A 13,487-nucleotide genomic window follows, 5' to 3' on the forward strand; every position below is an offset into this window, starting at 1 on the left:
AACAGCTGAAAACTTGCATAAAATAAAAAAGCACTGCAAAAATGCAACGTTTGAATACAGCCTTTTCACCACCCTGTTCTTAAAGGTGGGGGTCCCAGTGACCGGACCCTCATTGACCTGAAAGATTTCAACTATCACGTGTGTGGGGGATTACTCCCAACACTAAAAGTTAAGATTCATGAGAATGCAAGGCTAATATTCTGAATAGTTAGACTAGACAAAAAGCACTGAACCATTACAGACCTCTCCTGCCCCAAGGAAGAGAACTCTCTGCTCTGTGATGGGTTTTCCAAGCACCTGCTGCGTCGCGAGGAGTCCGGCCAGCGCCACCGAGGCCGTGCCTGAAGCAACAATACCGCATTTGTATAACGCAGGTTATTGCACATACAATGTACATAACAAATCTGGTTCCCTGGATATTATTGCCTGCAGAACGAGCTAACTAAGAATCTGTCAGTGAGCTCATTACGACGGGCATTAGTGACTTGTTTTTAAGAACACTTCTGTGCTGATTTTTAACCGCTGACAGCTAAACTTCCATGAATTAAAGGAGCGCAGGTAAAGGCCACAAATTCCTAATAGAATAAACTCCCAATTAACTCATTCTGCAGCCAGTAATGTGCAGTGAAACAAAGAACTTGTAAAAGAAAAAAAAAAAAACTCTACAAAATTTTTAATCTAGTCCAAGTGTGGAAATTATTTTTAGCCCAGAAAACATGCACTGTCACTCAAAATAACTGAGATAAATACCTTGTAGAAATCGCGGAGACCTTCTGATTTTGCCGCTTTTTTCAGTTTTGCGCTGCGTCGCTCCATTGCAGAGATATTCAAATGTGTTGCTTTTGGAGCACAGTATGTGAAATCTCTAGTCGTACTGCAACTGTGCGTATTTTCAGAGTACTCCCTGGGTTTGTACGCTTTCAACCCTTCCCTCCCAGATGCCGGCAGGGTCTTAAACGGCTGGATCAGCTGCCGAGCTGTGATTGACAGAGTGTGGGAATGAGGAATGAAAGCGTACGCCCCCAAAGGAGACTCTGAAGAAAAACCCTGTTGGTTTGTAAGCAGAAATTTCACATGGTGCTCCCCAAAAGCAGCAAATATATCTCTGCCATCAAGGGACGTAGAGCAAAATGGAAAAAAGCGTCAGAATCAGGGGATCTCTGGGATTTCTACAGTATAAGGTACTCAACACTTTTTAGCAAATGACAGGTCCTCTTTAAGCAAAGTTTACAATAATTGTCCCTGAAGATCCCTATATATTTTAACGGGAGCGGTTTAGCATCTGTAAGCAGTGAGCGCCCCCTGGTGGTAGAAAGCAGTAATAGCGCTTCCTCTTCCTGACCTAGAGATCAATTACCAGAGGCTGCGAAGAAGCAGGAGCTGCAGGGTCTTACCCAGATCAGCTGCGCAGTGCAGGGAGACGGCCAAGGCCCCGAGGGGAAAATGCCATCAAGAGTTATAGGGGATATCGGCAATAAAAAGAAAATGTATTTGAAATGTTTAAATGCCCCCAAATGCTTTTAGGTTTGACACAATGTGTCACAAATCTAAAATAATTAAAGAAACCGCAAAAAAACAAATATTAAAACAGAAGTAAGCCACCGCCAGTACAAAATTATATTTTTATCCCCACCCCAGGCAAAAAAAAAAAACCCAAAACCAAACACATGTCCTATGTATAAACATAAATGTAACAAAAAGGGGAACACAATTTAAACTTTTTTAAGTGGCCCATTGTGGTTTTAAGAAAAAATAAATAAAAAGTGGAAAATATCAGAAAATTAAACATTACATTTACACATTTCATGATAAAAAAAAAAAGAGGTGAAATTCGTTCAATAACCAAAGAAGACATTTCTAGCTTATAAAACCACATGTACAAAATAAATACACAGGTGGTAAAATTGTCGAGCTTTGAACCAGTTAAGAAAACCAGACGTGTATGAAGTATTTTTTGGGAAGGAAAGGCAAGGAGGGAACGGAAGGAAAGGCAAGGAGGGAAGGCAAGGAGCTAAGGCAAGGAGGGAAGGCAAGGAGGGAAGGGAAGGAAAGGCAAGGAGGGAAGGCAAGGAGGGAAGGCAAGGAGGGAAGGCAAGGAGGGAAGGCAAGGAGGCAAGGCAAGGAAAGGCAAGGAGGGAAGGCAAGGAGGGAAGGCAAGGAGGGAAGGCAAGGAGGAAAGGCAAGGAGGAAAGGCAAGGAGGGAAGGCAAGGAGGGAAGGCAAGGAGGGAAGGCAAGGAGGGAAGGCAAGGAGGGAAGGCAAGGAGGGAAGGCAAGGAAAGGCAAGGAGGGAAGGAAAGGCAAGGAGGGAAGGCAAGGAGCTAAGGCAAGGAGGGAAGGCAAGGAGGGAAGGCAAGAAGGGAAGGCAAGGAGGGAAGGGAAGGAAAGGCAAGGAGGGAAGGCAAGGAGCTAAGGCAAGGAAAGGCAAGGAGGGAAGGCAAGGAGGGAAGGCAAGGAGGGAAGGCAAGGAGGGAAGGGAAGGAAAGGCAAGGAGGGAAGGAAAGGCAAGGAGGGAAGGCAAGGAAAGGCAAGGAGGGGAGGTAAGGAAAGGCAAGGAGAGAAGGTAAGGAAAAGCAAGGAGGGAAGGCAAGGGAAGGCAAGGAGGGGGCGGTAAGGAAAGGCAAGGAGGGGCGGTAAGGAAAGGCAAGGAGGGGCGGTAAGGAAAGGCAAGGAGGGGCGGTAAGGAAAGGCAAGGAGGGGCGGTAAGGAAAGGCAAGGAGGGGCGGTAAGGAAAGGCAAGGAGGGGCGGTAAGGAAAGGCAAGGAGGGGCGGTAAGGAAAGGCAAGGAGGGGCGGTAAGGAAAGGCAAGGAGGGGCGGTAAGGAAAGGCAAGGAGGGGCGGTAAGGAAAGGCAAGGAGGGGCGGTAAGGAAAGGCAAGGAGGGGCGGTAAGGAAAGGCAAGGAGGGGCGGTAAGGAAAGGCAAGGAGGGGCGGTAAGGAAAGGCAAGGAGGGGCGGTAAGGAAAGGCAAGGAGGGGAGGTAAGGAAAGGCAAGGAGGGGCGGTAAGGAAAGGCAAGGAGGGGCGGTAAGGAAAGGCAAGGAGGGGCGGTAAGGAAAGGCAAGGAGGGGCGGTAAGGAAAGGCAAGGAGGGGCGGTAAGGAAAGGCAAGGAGGGGCGGTAAGGAAAGGCAAGGAGGGGCGGTAAGGAAAGGCAAGGAGGTGCGGTAAGGAAAGGCAAGGAGGGGCGGTAAGGAAAGGCAAGGAGGGGCGGTAAGGAAAGGCAAGGAGGGGCGGTAAGGAAAGGCAAGGAGGGGCGGTAAGGAAAGGCAAGGAGGGGCGGTAAGGAAAGCCATGGAGGGGCGGTAAGGAAAGGCAAGGAGGGGCGGTAAGGAAAGGCAAGGAGGGGCGATAAGGAAAGGCAAGGAGGGGCGGTAAGGAAAGGCAAGGAGGGGCGGTAAGGAAAGGCAAGGAGGGGCGGTAAGGAAAGGCAAGGAGGGGCGGTAAGGAAAGCCATGGAGGGGCGGTAAGGAAAGCCAAGGAGGGGCGGTAAGGAAAGGCAAGGAGGGGCGATAAGGAAAGGCACGGAGGGGCGGTAAGGAAAGGCAAGGAGGGGCAGTAAGGAAAGGCAAGGAGGGGCGATAAGGAAAGGCACGGAGGGGCGGTAAGGAAAGGCAAGGAGGGGCAGTAAGGAAAGGCAAGGAGGGGCGATAAGGAAAGGCAAGGAGGGGCGGTAAGGAAAGGCAAGGAGGGGCGGTAAGGAAAGGCAAGGAGGGGCGGTAAGGAAAGGCAAGGAGGGGCGGTAAGGAAAGGCAAGGAGGGGCGGTAAGGAAAGCCAAGGAGGGGCAGTAAGGAAAGGCAAGGAGGGGCGATAAGGAAAGGCAAGGAGGGGCGATAAGGAAAGGCAAGGAGGGGCAGTAAGGAAAGGCAAGGAGGGGCGATAAGGAAAGGCAAGGAGGGGCGATAAGGAAAGGCAAGGAGGGGCAGTAAGGAAAGGCAAGGAGGGGCGATAAGGAAAGGCAAGGAGGGGCGGTAAGGAAAGGCAAGGAGGGGCGGTAAGGAAAGGCAAGGAGGGGCAGTAAGGAAAGGCAAGGACGGAAGGTAAGGAAAGGCAAGGAGGGAAGGCAAGGAGGGAAGGGGAGGGGAAAGAAGGAGAGAAGGGGAGGAGAGGGAAGGAGAGAAGGGGAGGGAAAGCAAGGAGGGAAGGGAAGGAAAGACAAGGAGGGAAGGAAGAAAGATAGGAAAGGGAATATGAGAAGGGACGGCAAGGAGAAAAGGTAAGGAGAAAAGGAAAAAAGATTTAAAAAATCTTCAGATCTCCACTAGGTGGCACTACTAGGATATTTCTCTTATATTCTGGTAAAAAACTAATTAATTACTATAAATGGCTCCTGCACAGAACAGTATTATCGGCTACATTGTCATCAGTTCAAAAAAAAAAAAAAATGATCACAACAGGACCAATATTAATCAATGGGGAAGTGAAGATGAACAACCTTTCTCATTGACTGAATCAGCTTGTAAAAAAAATAAAATTGCAGAATACCCAATTTTTCTCTGAGAACTGAACGAGACTCTCCCACTCAAGTCTATGGGTGTGAGAAAAAAAAAAAAAAAAAAACAGATGTCATACGAAAGCCACAGTCTAGCATCCGATTTTTATGGATACATTGGAATTATGTAAAATGCTATATTTTAAAGGATTTGTACACGGATGACAAGTGGGGAAACAATGGTTCCACTTTTCTGGCTACAACTCTGAACGATTTTTATACTGTTGCGTGATCCTAAGGCGATGTTCACATGAGCATATTTTGTCCGAGTGCCGTCCATGGAAAAACAGCCAACGCTCGGACTAATGTGCATCGAATAGGGATTTCAGAACCATGCTTTCATATTTCGGATACGCCTATTTGGGTTCGCAACGTCTGATAACAGAGGCCATACGGGTGACCACACATAAATGCTCCGTTTTTTCCAAATGAAAACCATTTTTTTTATATCCTCGTGTGATCTCAGCCTAAAGGCGAGGGCTCCTCTCTGATACCGGCCGGCTCGGCTCACCTGCAGGATTTGCCGTACCTTGAATATCATCATTGAAGGTGCAGTATTTTTCTCGGTACTTCCTCAGGAATCTGAAGGCATTGTGGTTTCCGAAGTCTTCAAACTGGATGAGCGTATTCTGGCCGTACCTGGGGAACACGTCGGGGGTGGTAGAGGCCACTGATCAGAGACGACACTAATGTGTATGTAAACACTGAAGATTCTGAAAACTAATATTCATGGAACAAGTACCGGTCTGTAACAGCATCCATGAACTCGTCAATCAGATCATCGTAGCGCTGGGTCCGGTCTCTCTTCTGGTAAAGGCCCATATAAAACGGATCCTTCAGCAATGCCTGTCATGTAAGAATACAGCAATGCAGGGGTTAACACAACCCAAGACGTCACTTATAATACTTCAGCACAAAAGACCAATTTTATCATCGCTTCCATGTCGATAATCCACTGCGAAAAATAAGGGTCCACACTGCAAATATGGAGTCTACAAAAACTTCCTGTATTTGTCAATAAAACGTATGAATCGCTGATAATTGTACTTTACTGACCATAGAAACAGAACAGTAACAGACCCAGAAACACCGACACAGCAAACGTAAAAACCAAAATCTGTGTCAGTCTCAAAAACCTTTGGCCACAGAGCGACTGCACCAGCAGAATAGTGAGTGCAGCTCTGGGTATAATACAGGAGGTAATTACTGATCCGTAATGTATGTACACAGTGACTGCACCAGCAGAATAGTGAGTGCAGCTCTGGGTATAATACAGGAGGTAATTACTGATCCGTAATGTAATGTATGTACACAGTGACTGCACCAGCAGAATAGTGAGTGCAGCTCTGGGGTATAATACAGGAGGTAATTACTGATCCGTAATGTATGTACACAGTGACTGCACCAGCAGAATAGTGAGTGCAGCTCTGGGGTATAATACAGGAGGTAATTACTGATCCGTAATGTATGTACACAGTGACTGCACCAGCAGAATAGTGAGTGCAGCTCTGGGGTATAATACAGGAGGTAATTACTGATCCGTAATGTATGTACACAGTGACTGCACCAGCAGAATAGTGAGTGCAGCTCTGGAGTATAATACAGGAGGTAACTCAGGATCAGTAATGTAATGTATGTACACAGTGACTGCACCAGCAGAATAGTGAGTGCAGCTCTGAGGTATAATACAGGATATAACTCAGGATCAGTAATGTAATTTATGTACACAGTGACTGCACCAGCAGAATAGTGAGTGCAGCTCTGGGGTATAATACAGGATGTAACTCAGGATCAGTAATGTAATGTATGTACACAGTGACTGCACCAGCAGAATAGTGAGTGCAGCACTGAGGTATAATACAGGATGTAACTCAGGATCAGTAATGTAATGTATGTACACAGTGACTGCACCAGCAGAATAGTGAGTGCAGCTCTGGGGTATAATACAGGATATAACTCAGGATCAGTAATGTAATGTATGCACACAGTGACTGCACCAGCAGAATAGTGAGTGCAGCTCTGGGGTATAATACAGGATATAACTCAGGATCAGTAATGTAATGTATGTACACAGTGACTGCACCAGCAGAATAGTGAGTGCAGCTCTGGGGTATAATACAGGATGTAACTCAGGATCAGTAATGTAATGTATGTACACAGTGACTGCGCCAGCAGAATAGTGAGTGCAGCTCTGGGGTATAATACAGGAGGTAATTACTGATCCGTAATGTATGTACACAGTGACTGCACCAGCAGAATAGTGAGTGCAGCTCTGGGGTATAATACAGGATGTAACTCAGGATCAGTAATGTAATGTATGTACACAGTGACTGCGCCAGCAGAATAGTGAGTGCAGCTCTGGGGTATAATACAGGAGGTAATTACTGATCCGTAATGTATGTACACAGTGACTGCACCAGCAGAATAGTGAGTGCAGCTCTGGGGTATAATACAGGATGTAACTCAGGATCAGTAATGTAATGTATGTACACAGTGACTGCACCAGCAGAATAGTGAGTGCAGCTCTGAGGTATAATACAGGATGTAACTCAGGATCAGTAATGTAATATATGTACACAGTGACTGCGCCAGCAGAATAGTGAGTGCAGCTCTGGGGTATAATACAGGAGGTAATTACTGATCCGTAATGTATGTACACAGTGACTGCACCAGCAGAATAGTGAGTGCAGCTCTGGGGTATAATACAGGAGGTAATTACTGATCCGTAATGTATGTACACAGTGACTGCACCAGCAGAATAGTGAGTGCAGCTCTGGGGTATAATACAGGATGTAACTCAGGATCAGTAATGTAATGTATGTACACAGTGACTGCACCAGCAGAATAGTGAGTGCAGCTCTGGAGTATAATACAGGATGTAACTCAGGATCAGTAATGTAATGTATGTACACAGTGACTGCACCAGCAGAATAGTGAGTGCAGCTCTGGGGTATAATACAGGATCAGTAATGTAATGTATGTACACAGTGACTGCACCAGCAGAATAGTGAGTGCAGCTCTGGGATATAATACAGGATGTAACGCAGGATCAGTAATGTAATGTATGTACACAGTGACTGCACCAGCAGAATAGTGAGTGCAGCTCTGGGGTATAATACAGGATATAACTCAGAATCAGTAATGTAATGTATGTACACAGTGACTGCACCAGCAGAATAGTGAGTGCAGCTCTGGGGTATAATACAGGATGTAACTGAGGATCAGTAATGTAATGTATGTACACAGTGACTGCACCAGCAGAATAGTGAGTGCAGCTCTGGAGTATAATGCAGGATGTAACTCAGGATCAGTAATGTTATGTATGTACACAGTGACTGCACCAGCAGAATAGTGAGCGCAGCTCTGGAATATAACAGGACCAATTAAAAAAATAAAAAGTTATTTTAGCAATGTGATCTTACCGGATTATCAGTGCCGACATCGATGACCACAGGGAGGCATTTCTGAGGTCGGATCCCTGCACATGCCGTATAGAGACACAATTTTCCTACAGGAATTCCCATGCCATAGACCCCGAGGTCCCCAAGACCCAGTATCCTCTCTCCATCTGTCACCACAACTGCCTGTGAGAGAAAAGTAGATGTCAGGAAAGCAAATCATACAACTTTAAGAAAATCACTTTGAAGAAGTGACTTCTGATCCATTACCTTAACATCTGTCTCCGGCCAATTATCCAGGATAGATCGGATATGCCCTTTATCAAAGATGGAAATATACAGTCCCCTAGAGGAAAATAGAACACACACATACATATATATTATATATATACCGTATATACTTGAGTATAAGCCGACCCCCCTAATTTTGCCACAAAAAACTGGGAAAACTTATTGAATCGAGTATAAGCCTAGGGTAGGAAATGCAGCAGCTACCGGTAAATTTCAAAAATAAAAATAGATGCTCCATATCGTTCATTATGGCCCCATAGATGCTCCATATAAAGCTGTGCCCCATATATAATGCTCTGCACCATTCATTATGGCCCCATAGATGTTCCATAGAAAGCGGTGCCCCATATAGAATGCTCTGCACCGTTCATTATGGCCCCATAGATACTCCACATAAAGCTGTGCCACATATAATGCTCTGCACCGTTCATTATAGCCCCATAGCTGTGCCATATAAAGCTGTGCCATATATAATGCTCTGCACCATTCATTATGGCCCCATAGATGCTCCATATAAAGCTGTGCCATATGGAATGCTCTGCACCGTTCATTATGGCCCCATAGATGCTCCATATAAAGCTGTGCCATATATAATGCTCTGCACCGTTCATTATGGCCCCATAGATGCTCCATATAAAGCTGTGCCATATATAATGCTCTGCACCGTTCATTATGGCCCCATAGATGCTCTATATAAAGCTGTGCCATATATAATGCTCTGCACCGTTCATTATGGCCCCATAGATGCTCTATATAAAGCTGTGCCATATGGAATGCTCTGCACCGTTCATTATGGCCCCATAGATGCTCCATATAAAGCTGTCCAATATATAATGCTGCTGCTGCTGCAATAAAAAAATCACATACTCACCTCTCTTCGCTGAGGACCCCGGCACTTTTACCTGCTCCTCGTGCGGCTCTGCCTCCAGCACTGACGCTCAGCAGAGGGCGCGCACTGACTACGTCACCGCGCCCTCTAACCTGAGCGCCACTGCTAGAGGACGCGGAAGACGGAGCCGCACCGGAGCGAGGAGCAGGTAAATATCGCGCAGCTCTCCCCTCCCCGTATACTTACCTGCTCCTGGCGCGGTCCCTGCTGCTCCCGGCGCTGCATCTTCTTGCTGTATTGAGCGGTCACAGTTACCGCTCATTTTCAGTCATGAATATGCGGCTCCACCTCTATGGGAGGTGGAGCCGCATATTCATGACTCTAATGAGCGGTACCATGTGACCGCTCAATACAGGAAGAATCTGCAGCGCTGGAAGAAGCAGGGACTGCGCCGGAGCAGGTAAGTATAACTAGACAGCCCCCGCCGCCCCCCGGGTATGACTCGAGTATAAGCCGAGAGGGGGACTTTCAGCCCCAAAAAAATGGGCTGAAAATCTCGGCTTATACTCGAGTGTATACGGTATAATATATATATATGAAAATGTTTGGGCACCCCTATTAATCTTAAGCTTAATGTTTTATAAAAATTGTTTTTTTTGCAGCAGCTATTTCAGTTTCATATATCTAATAACTGTTAAAGTGACATTAACATTTAGTAGATCCTCCTCTTGCAAAAATAACAGCCTCTAGTCGCTTCCTGTAGCTTTTAATGAGTTCCTGGATCCTGGATGAAGGTATTTTTGACCATTCCTCTTTACAAAACAATTCCAGTTCAGTTAAGTTTGATGGTCGCCGAGCATGGACAGCCCTCTTCAAATGATCCCACAGATGTTCAATGATATTCAGGTCTGGGGACTGGGATGGCCATTCCAGAACAGTGTAATTGTTCCTCTGCATGAATGCCTGAGTAGAATTGGAGCGGTGTTTTGGATCATTGTCTTGCTGAAAGATCCATCCCCTGCGTAACTTCAACTTTGTCACTGATTCATGAACATTATTGTCAAGAATCTGCTGATACTGAGAGGAATCCATGCGTCCCTCAACTTTAACAAGATTCCCGGTGCCGGCATTGGCCACACAGCCCCAAAGCATGATGGAACCTCCACCAAATTTTACTGTGGGTAGCAAGTGTTTTTCTTGGAATGCTGTGTTTTTTGGCCACCATGCATAACTCCTTTTTGTATGACCAAACAACTCAATCTTGGTTTCATCAGTCCACAGGACCTTCTTCCAAAAAGAAATTGGCTTCTCCAAATGTGCTTTTGCATACCTCAGCCGACTCTGTATGTGGCATGCTTGCAGAAACGGCTTCTTTCGCATCACTCTCCCATACAGCTTCTCCTTGTGCAAAGTGCGTTGTATAGCTGACCGATGCACAGTGACACCATCTGCAGCAAGTTGATGCTGCAGCTCTCTGGAGGTGGTCTGAGGATTGTCCTTGACTGATCTCACCATTCTTCTTCTCTGCCTCTCTGATGTTTTTCTTGGCCTGCCACTTCTGGCCTTAACAAGAACTGTACCTGTGTTCTTCCATTTCCTTAGGCTGGTTTCACATTTGCGTTTTAAAACGCATGCGTTTAAAAAAAAAAAAAACGCATGTAAACGCGTGCAAACGCTGTGTTTTTTTATACGCATGCGTTTTTGCATGTGGTGAAAAATATGCGGCGTTTTGACGCGTTTACATGCGTTTTTTCATGAGTTTGCGTTTTTTAAACGCATGATGAGAAGTGTGTGACAGCTGCCAATCATCAAAATCAAGTAAAAAACCCACTATAAACAGAAATAGCTAGGGTTAGGGGTAGGGATCCTAACCCTAAAGAGATCCTAACCCTACCCCTAACCCTACCCCTAGGGATCCTAACCCTAAAGGGATCCTAACCCTAACCCTTAGGTTAGGGGTAGGGTTAGGATCCCTAGGGTTAGGGTTAGGATCCCTTTAGGGTTAGGATCCCTTTATCAGCTTTATGGTGGGGGGTGGCATATCAGTGTGTTTTCTGTTTTTTTTCTATAAAAACGCATGCGTTTACATAGACAGCAATAGGTTTTTTTGCCGCAAAAAAAACGCATGCTTTTTTTGCGGCAAAAAAACGGTGCTAAAAATTACTACATGTTGCATTTCTGCAACACAACGCATGCATAGAAAAGACGCATGTGGCTGCAAAAAGGGGCAAAACGCATGCAAAAGAACGCATGCGTTTTTAATGTTAAGTATAGGAAAAAAAAACGCATGCGTTTTTTTGCACAAAAACGCAGCGGCAAAAAACACAAATGTGAAACCAGCCTTACTATGTTCCTCACAGTGGAAATTGACAGGTTAAATCTCTGAGACAGCTTTTTGTATCCTTCCCCTGAACAACTATGTTGAACAATCTTTGTTTTCAGATCATTAGACAGTTGTTTTGAGGAGCCCATGATGCCACTCTTCAGAGGAGATTCAAACAGGAGAACAACTTGCAAGTGGCCACTTTAAGTAGCTTTTCTCATGATTGCATACACCTGGCTATGAAGTTCAAAGCTCAATGAGGTTAGAAAACCAAAAAAAGTGCTTTAGTAAGTCAGTAAAAAGTAGGTAGGGGTATTTAAAACAAGAAAATGATAAGGGTGCCCATACTTATGCACCTGTCAAATTTAGTTTGAATGCAGATTGCACATTTTCTGTTAGTACAATAAACCTCATTTCAAGGCAGAAACATTACTGTGTCCAACAGTTATTAGATATATGAAACTGAAATAGCTGTTGCAAAAAAAAAAATTTTTTATAAAACCTTAAGCTTAAGATAAGTAGGGGTGTCCAAACTTTTTTCATATAACTGTATGTATAAATATATATATATATATATATATATATATATATACACATACATACATACACACGCATACATACGTGCACATTATCATCACTGTTTTCACCTTTGTTTGACCTATACAGAAGTCCAAAAACCTCCAACCTCTTCACACAGGCAGCCAAATGCTAACACTGTATGACTGTAGCCACCAGTAGGTGGCGCTTGTGCGTGTACTGCATACAGGGCTCCCATTCAATTTAATTTTAATGATATACGAGTATAGAGTATATAGTAAGCTGTTAAGCTCCTGCTAGTAGAGGATGCAGGCAAAATTTTACATATATCTGTACATGCAAAAATGGGGAAAACACATATTTGGTAAACTGATTATTAAAGGCTATGGATACCTTTGACAAGGAAAATATTCTTTACATATTCAAGTGATTACCATTAGTTATCAAAATTCCACTAAGTTTCACGCTGCAGTCATGAGCCCTTTATTCATTTTCAGACCCCTGAGATGCAATGTGCAGTCTAATGCAAGTTTTCAGATTTTTCTACTGTGAAGCTGGAACTGAGCTCTGTGCATCTCTCCCAGTAATATAGGCTGGATGTGAGGTCTTTGTGTCTCTCCCAGTAATATAGGCTGGATGTGAGCTCTGTGTCTCTCCCAGTAATATATACTGGATGTGAGCTCTGGGTGTCTCTCCCAGTAATATATACTGGATGTGAGGTCTGTGTGTCTCTCCCAGTAATATATACTGGATGTGAGGTCTGTGTGTCTCTCCCAGTAATATATACTGGATGTGAGGTCTGTGTGTTTCTCCCAGTAATATAGGCTGGATGTGAGGTCTGTGTGTCTCTCCCAGTAATATAGGCTGGATGTGAGGTCTGGGTGTCTCTCCCAGTAATATATACTGGATGTGAGGTCTCGGTGTCTCTCCCAGTAATATATACTGGATGTGAGGTCTGTGTGTCTCTCCCAGTAATATAGGCTGGATGTGAGCTCTGTGTCTCTCCCAGTAATATAGGCTGGATGTGAGCTCTGTGTCTCTCTCCCAGTAATATAGGCTGGATGTGAGCTCTGTGTGTCTCTCCCAGTAATATAGGCTGGATGTGAGGTCTGTGTGTCTCTCCCAGTAATATAGGCTGGATCTGAGCTCTGTGTCTCTCTCCCAGTAATATAGGCTGGATGTGAGGTCTGGGTGTCTCTCCCAGTAATATAGACTGGATGTGAGCTCTGTGTGTCTCTCCCAGTAATATAGGCTGGATCTGAGCTCTGTGTCTCTCTCCCAGTAATGTAGGCTGGATGTGAGGTCTGTGTGTCTCTCCCAGTAATATAGGCTGGATGTGAGCTCTGTGTGTCTCTCCCAGTAATATAGGCTGGATGTGAGGTCTGTGTGTCTCTCCCAGTAATATAGGCTGGATGTGAGCTCTGTGTCTCTCTGCCACTAATATAGGCTGGATGTGAGATCTGGATGTCTCTCCCAGTAATATGGGCTGGATATGAGGTCTGGGTATCTCCCCCAGTAATATAGGCTGGATGTGAGGTCTGGGTGTCTCTCCCAGTAATATAGGCTGGATGTGAGCTCTGTGTCTCTCCCAGTAATGTAGGCTGGATGTGAGGGCTGTGTGTT

At 45.2% G+C, this 13,487-nt stretch overlaps 1 protein-coding gene across 2 annotated transcripts in view; it reads right to left on the reverse strand.

The window, feature by feature from the left end:
• ME2 (malic enzyme 2) overlaps positions 1–13,487 on the reverse strand; it is a 45,909-nt gene that overhangs the window by 9,797 nt on the left and 22,625 nt on the right. For both annotated transcript variants that reach the window (XM_069746253.1, XM_069746263.1), the window contains 5 exons: positions 8,155–8,230; positions 7,909–8,070; positions 5,229–5,332; positions 5,016–5,125; positions 244–341 (listed from right to left, as the gene is read on the reverse strand). In XM_069746253.1, coding sequence (XP_069602354.1) covers positions 244–341; positions 5,016–5,125; positions 5,229–5,332; positions 7,909–8,070; positions 8,155–8,230 — 550 coding nt within the window. The remainder of the gene's footprint in view (positions 1–243; positions 342–5,015; positions 5,126–5,228; positions 5,333–7,908; positions 8,071–8,154; positions 8,231–13,487) is intronic.

The sequence above is a fragment of the Ranitomeya imitator genome, chromosome 1 (genome assembly GCF_032444005.1).
Source record: "Ranitomeya imitator isolate aRanImi1 chromosome 1, aRanImi1.pri, whole genome shotgun sequence".
NCBI lineage: Eukaryota > Metazoa > Chordata > Amphibia > Anura > Dendrobatidae > Ranitomeya > Ranitomeya imitator.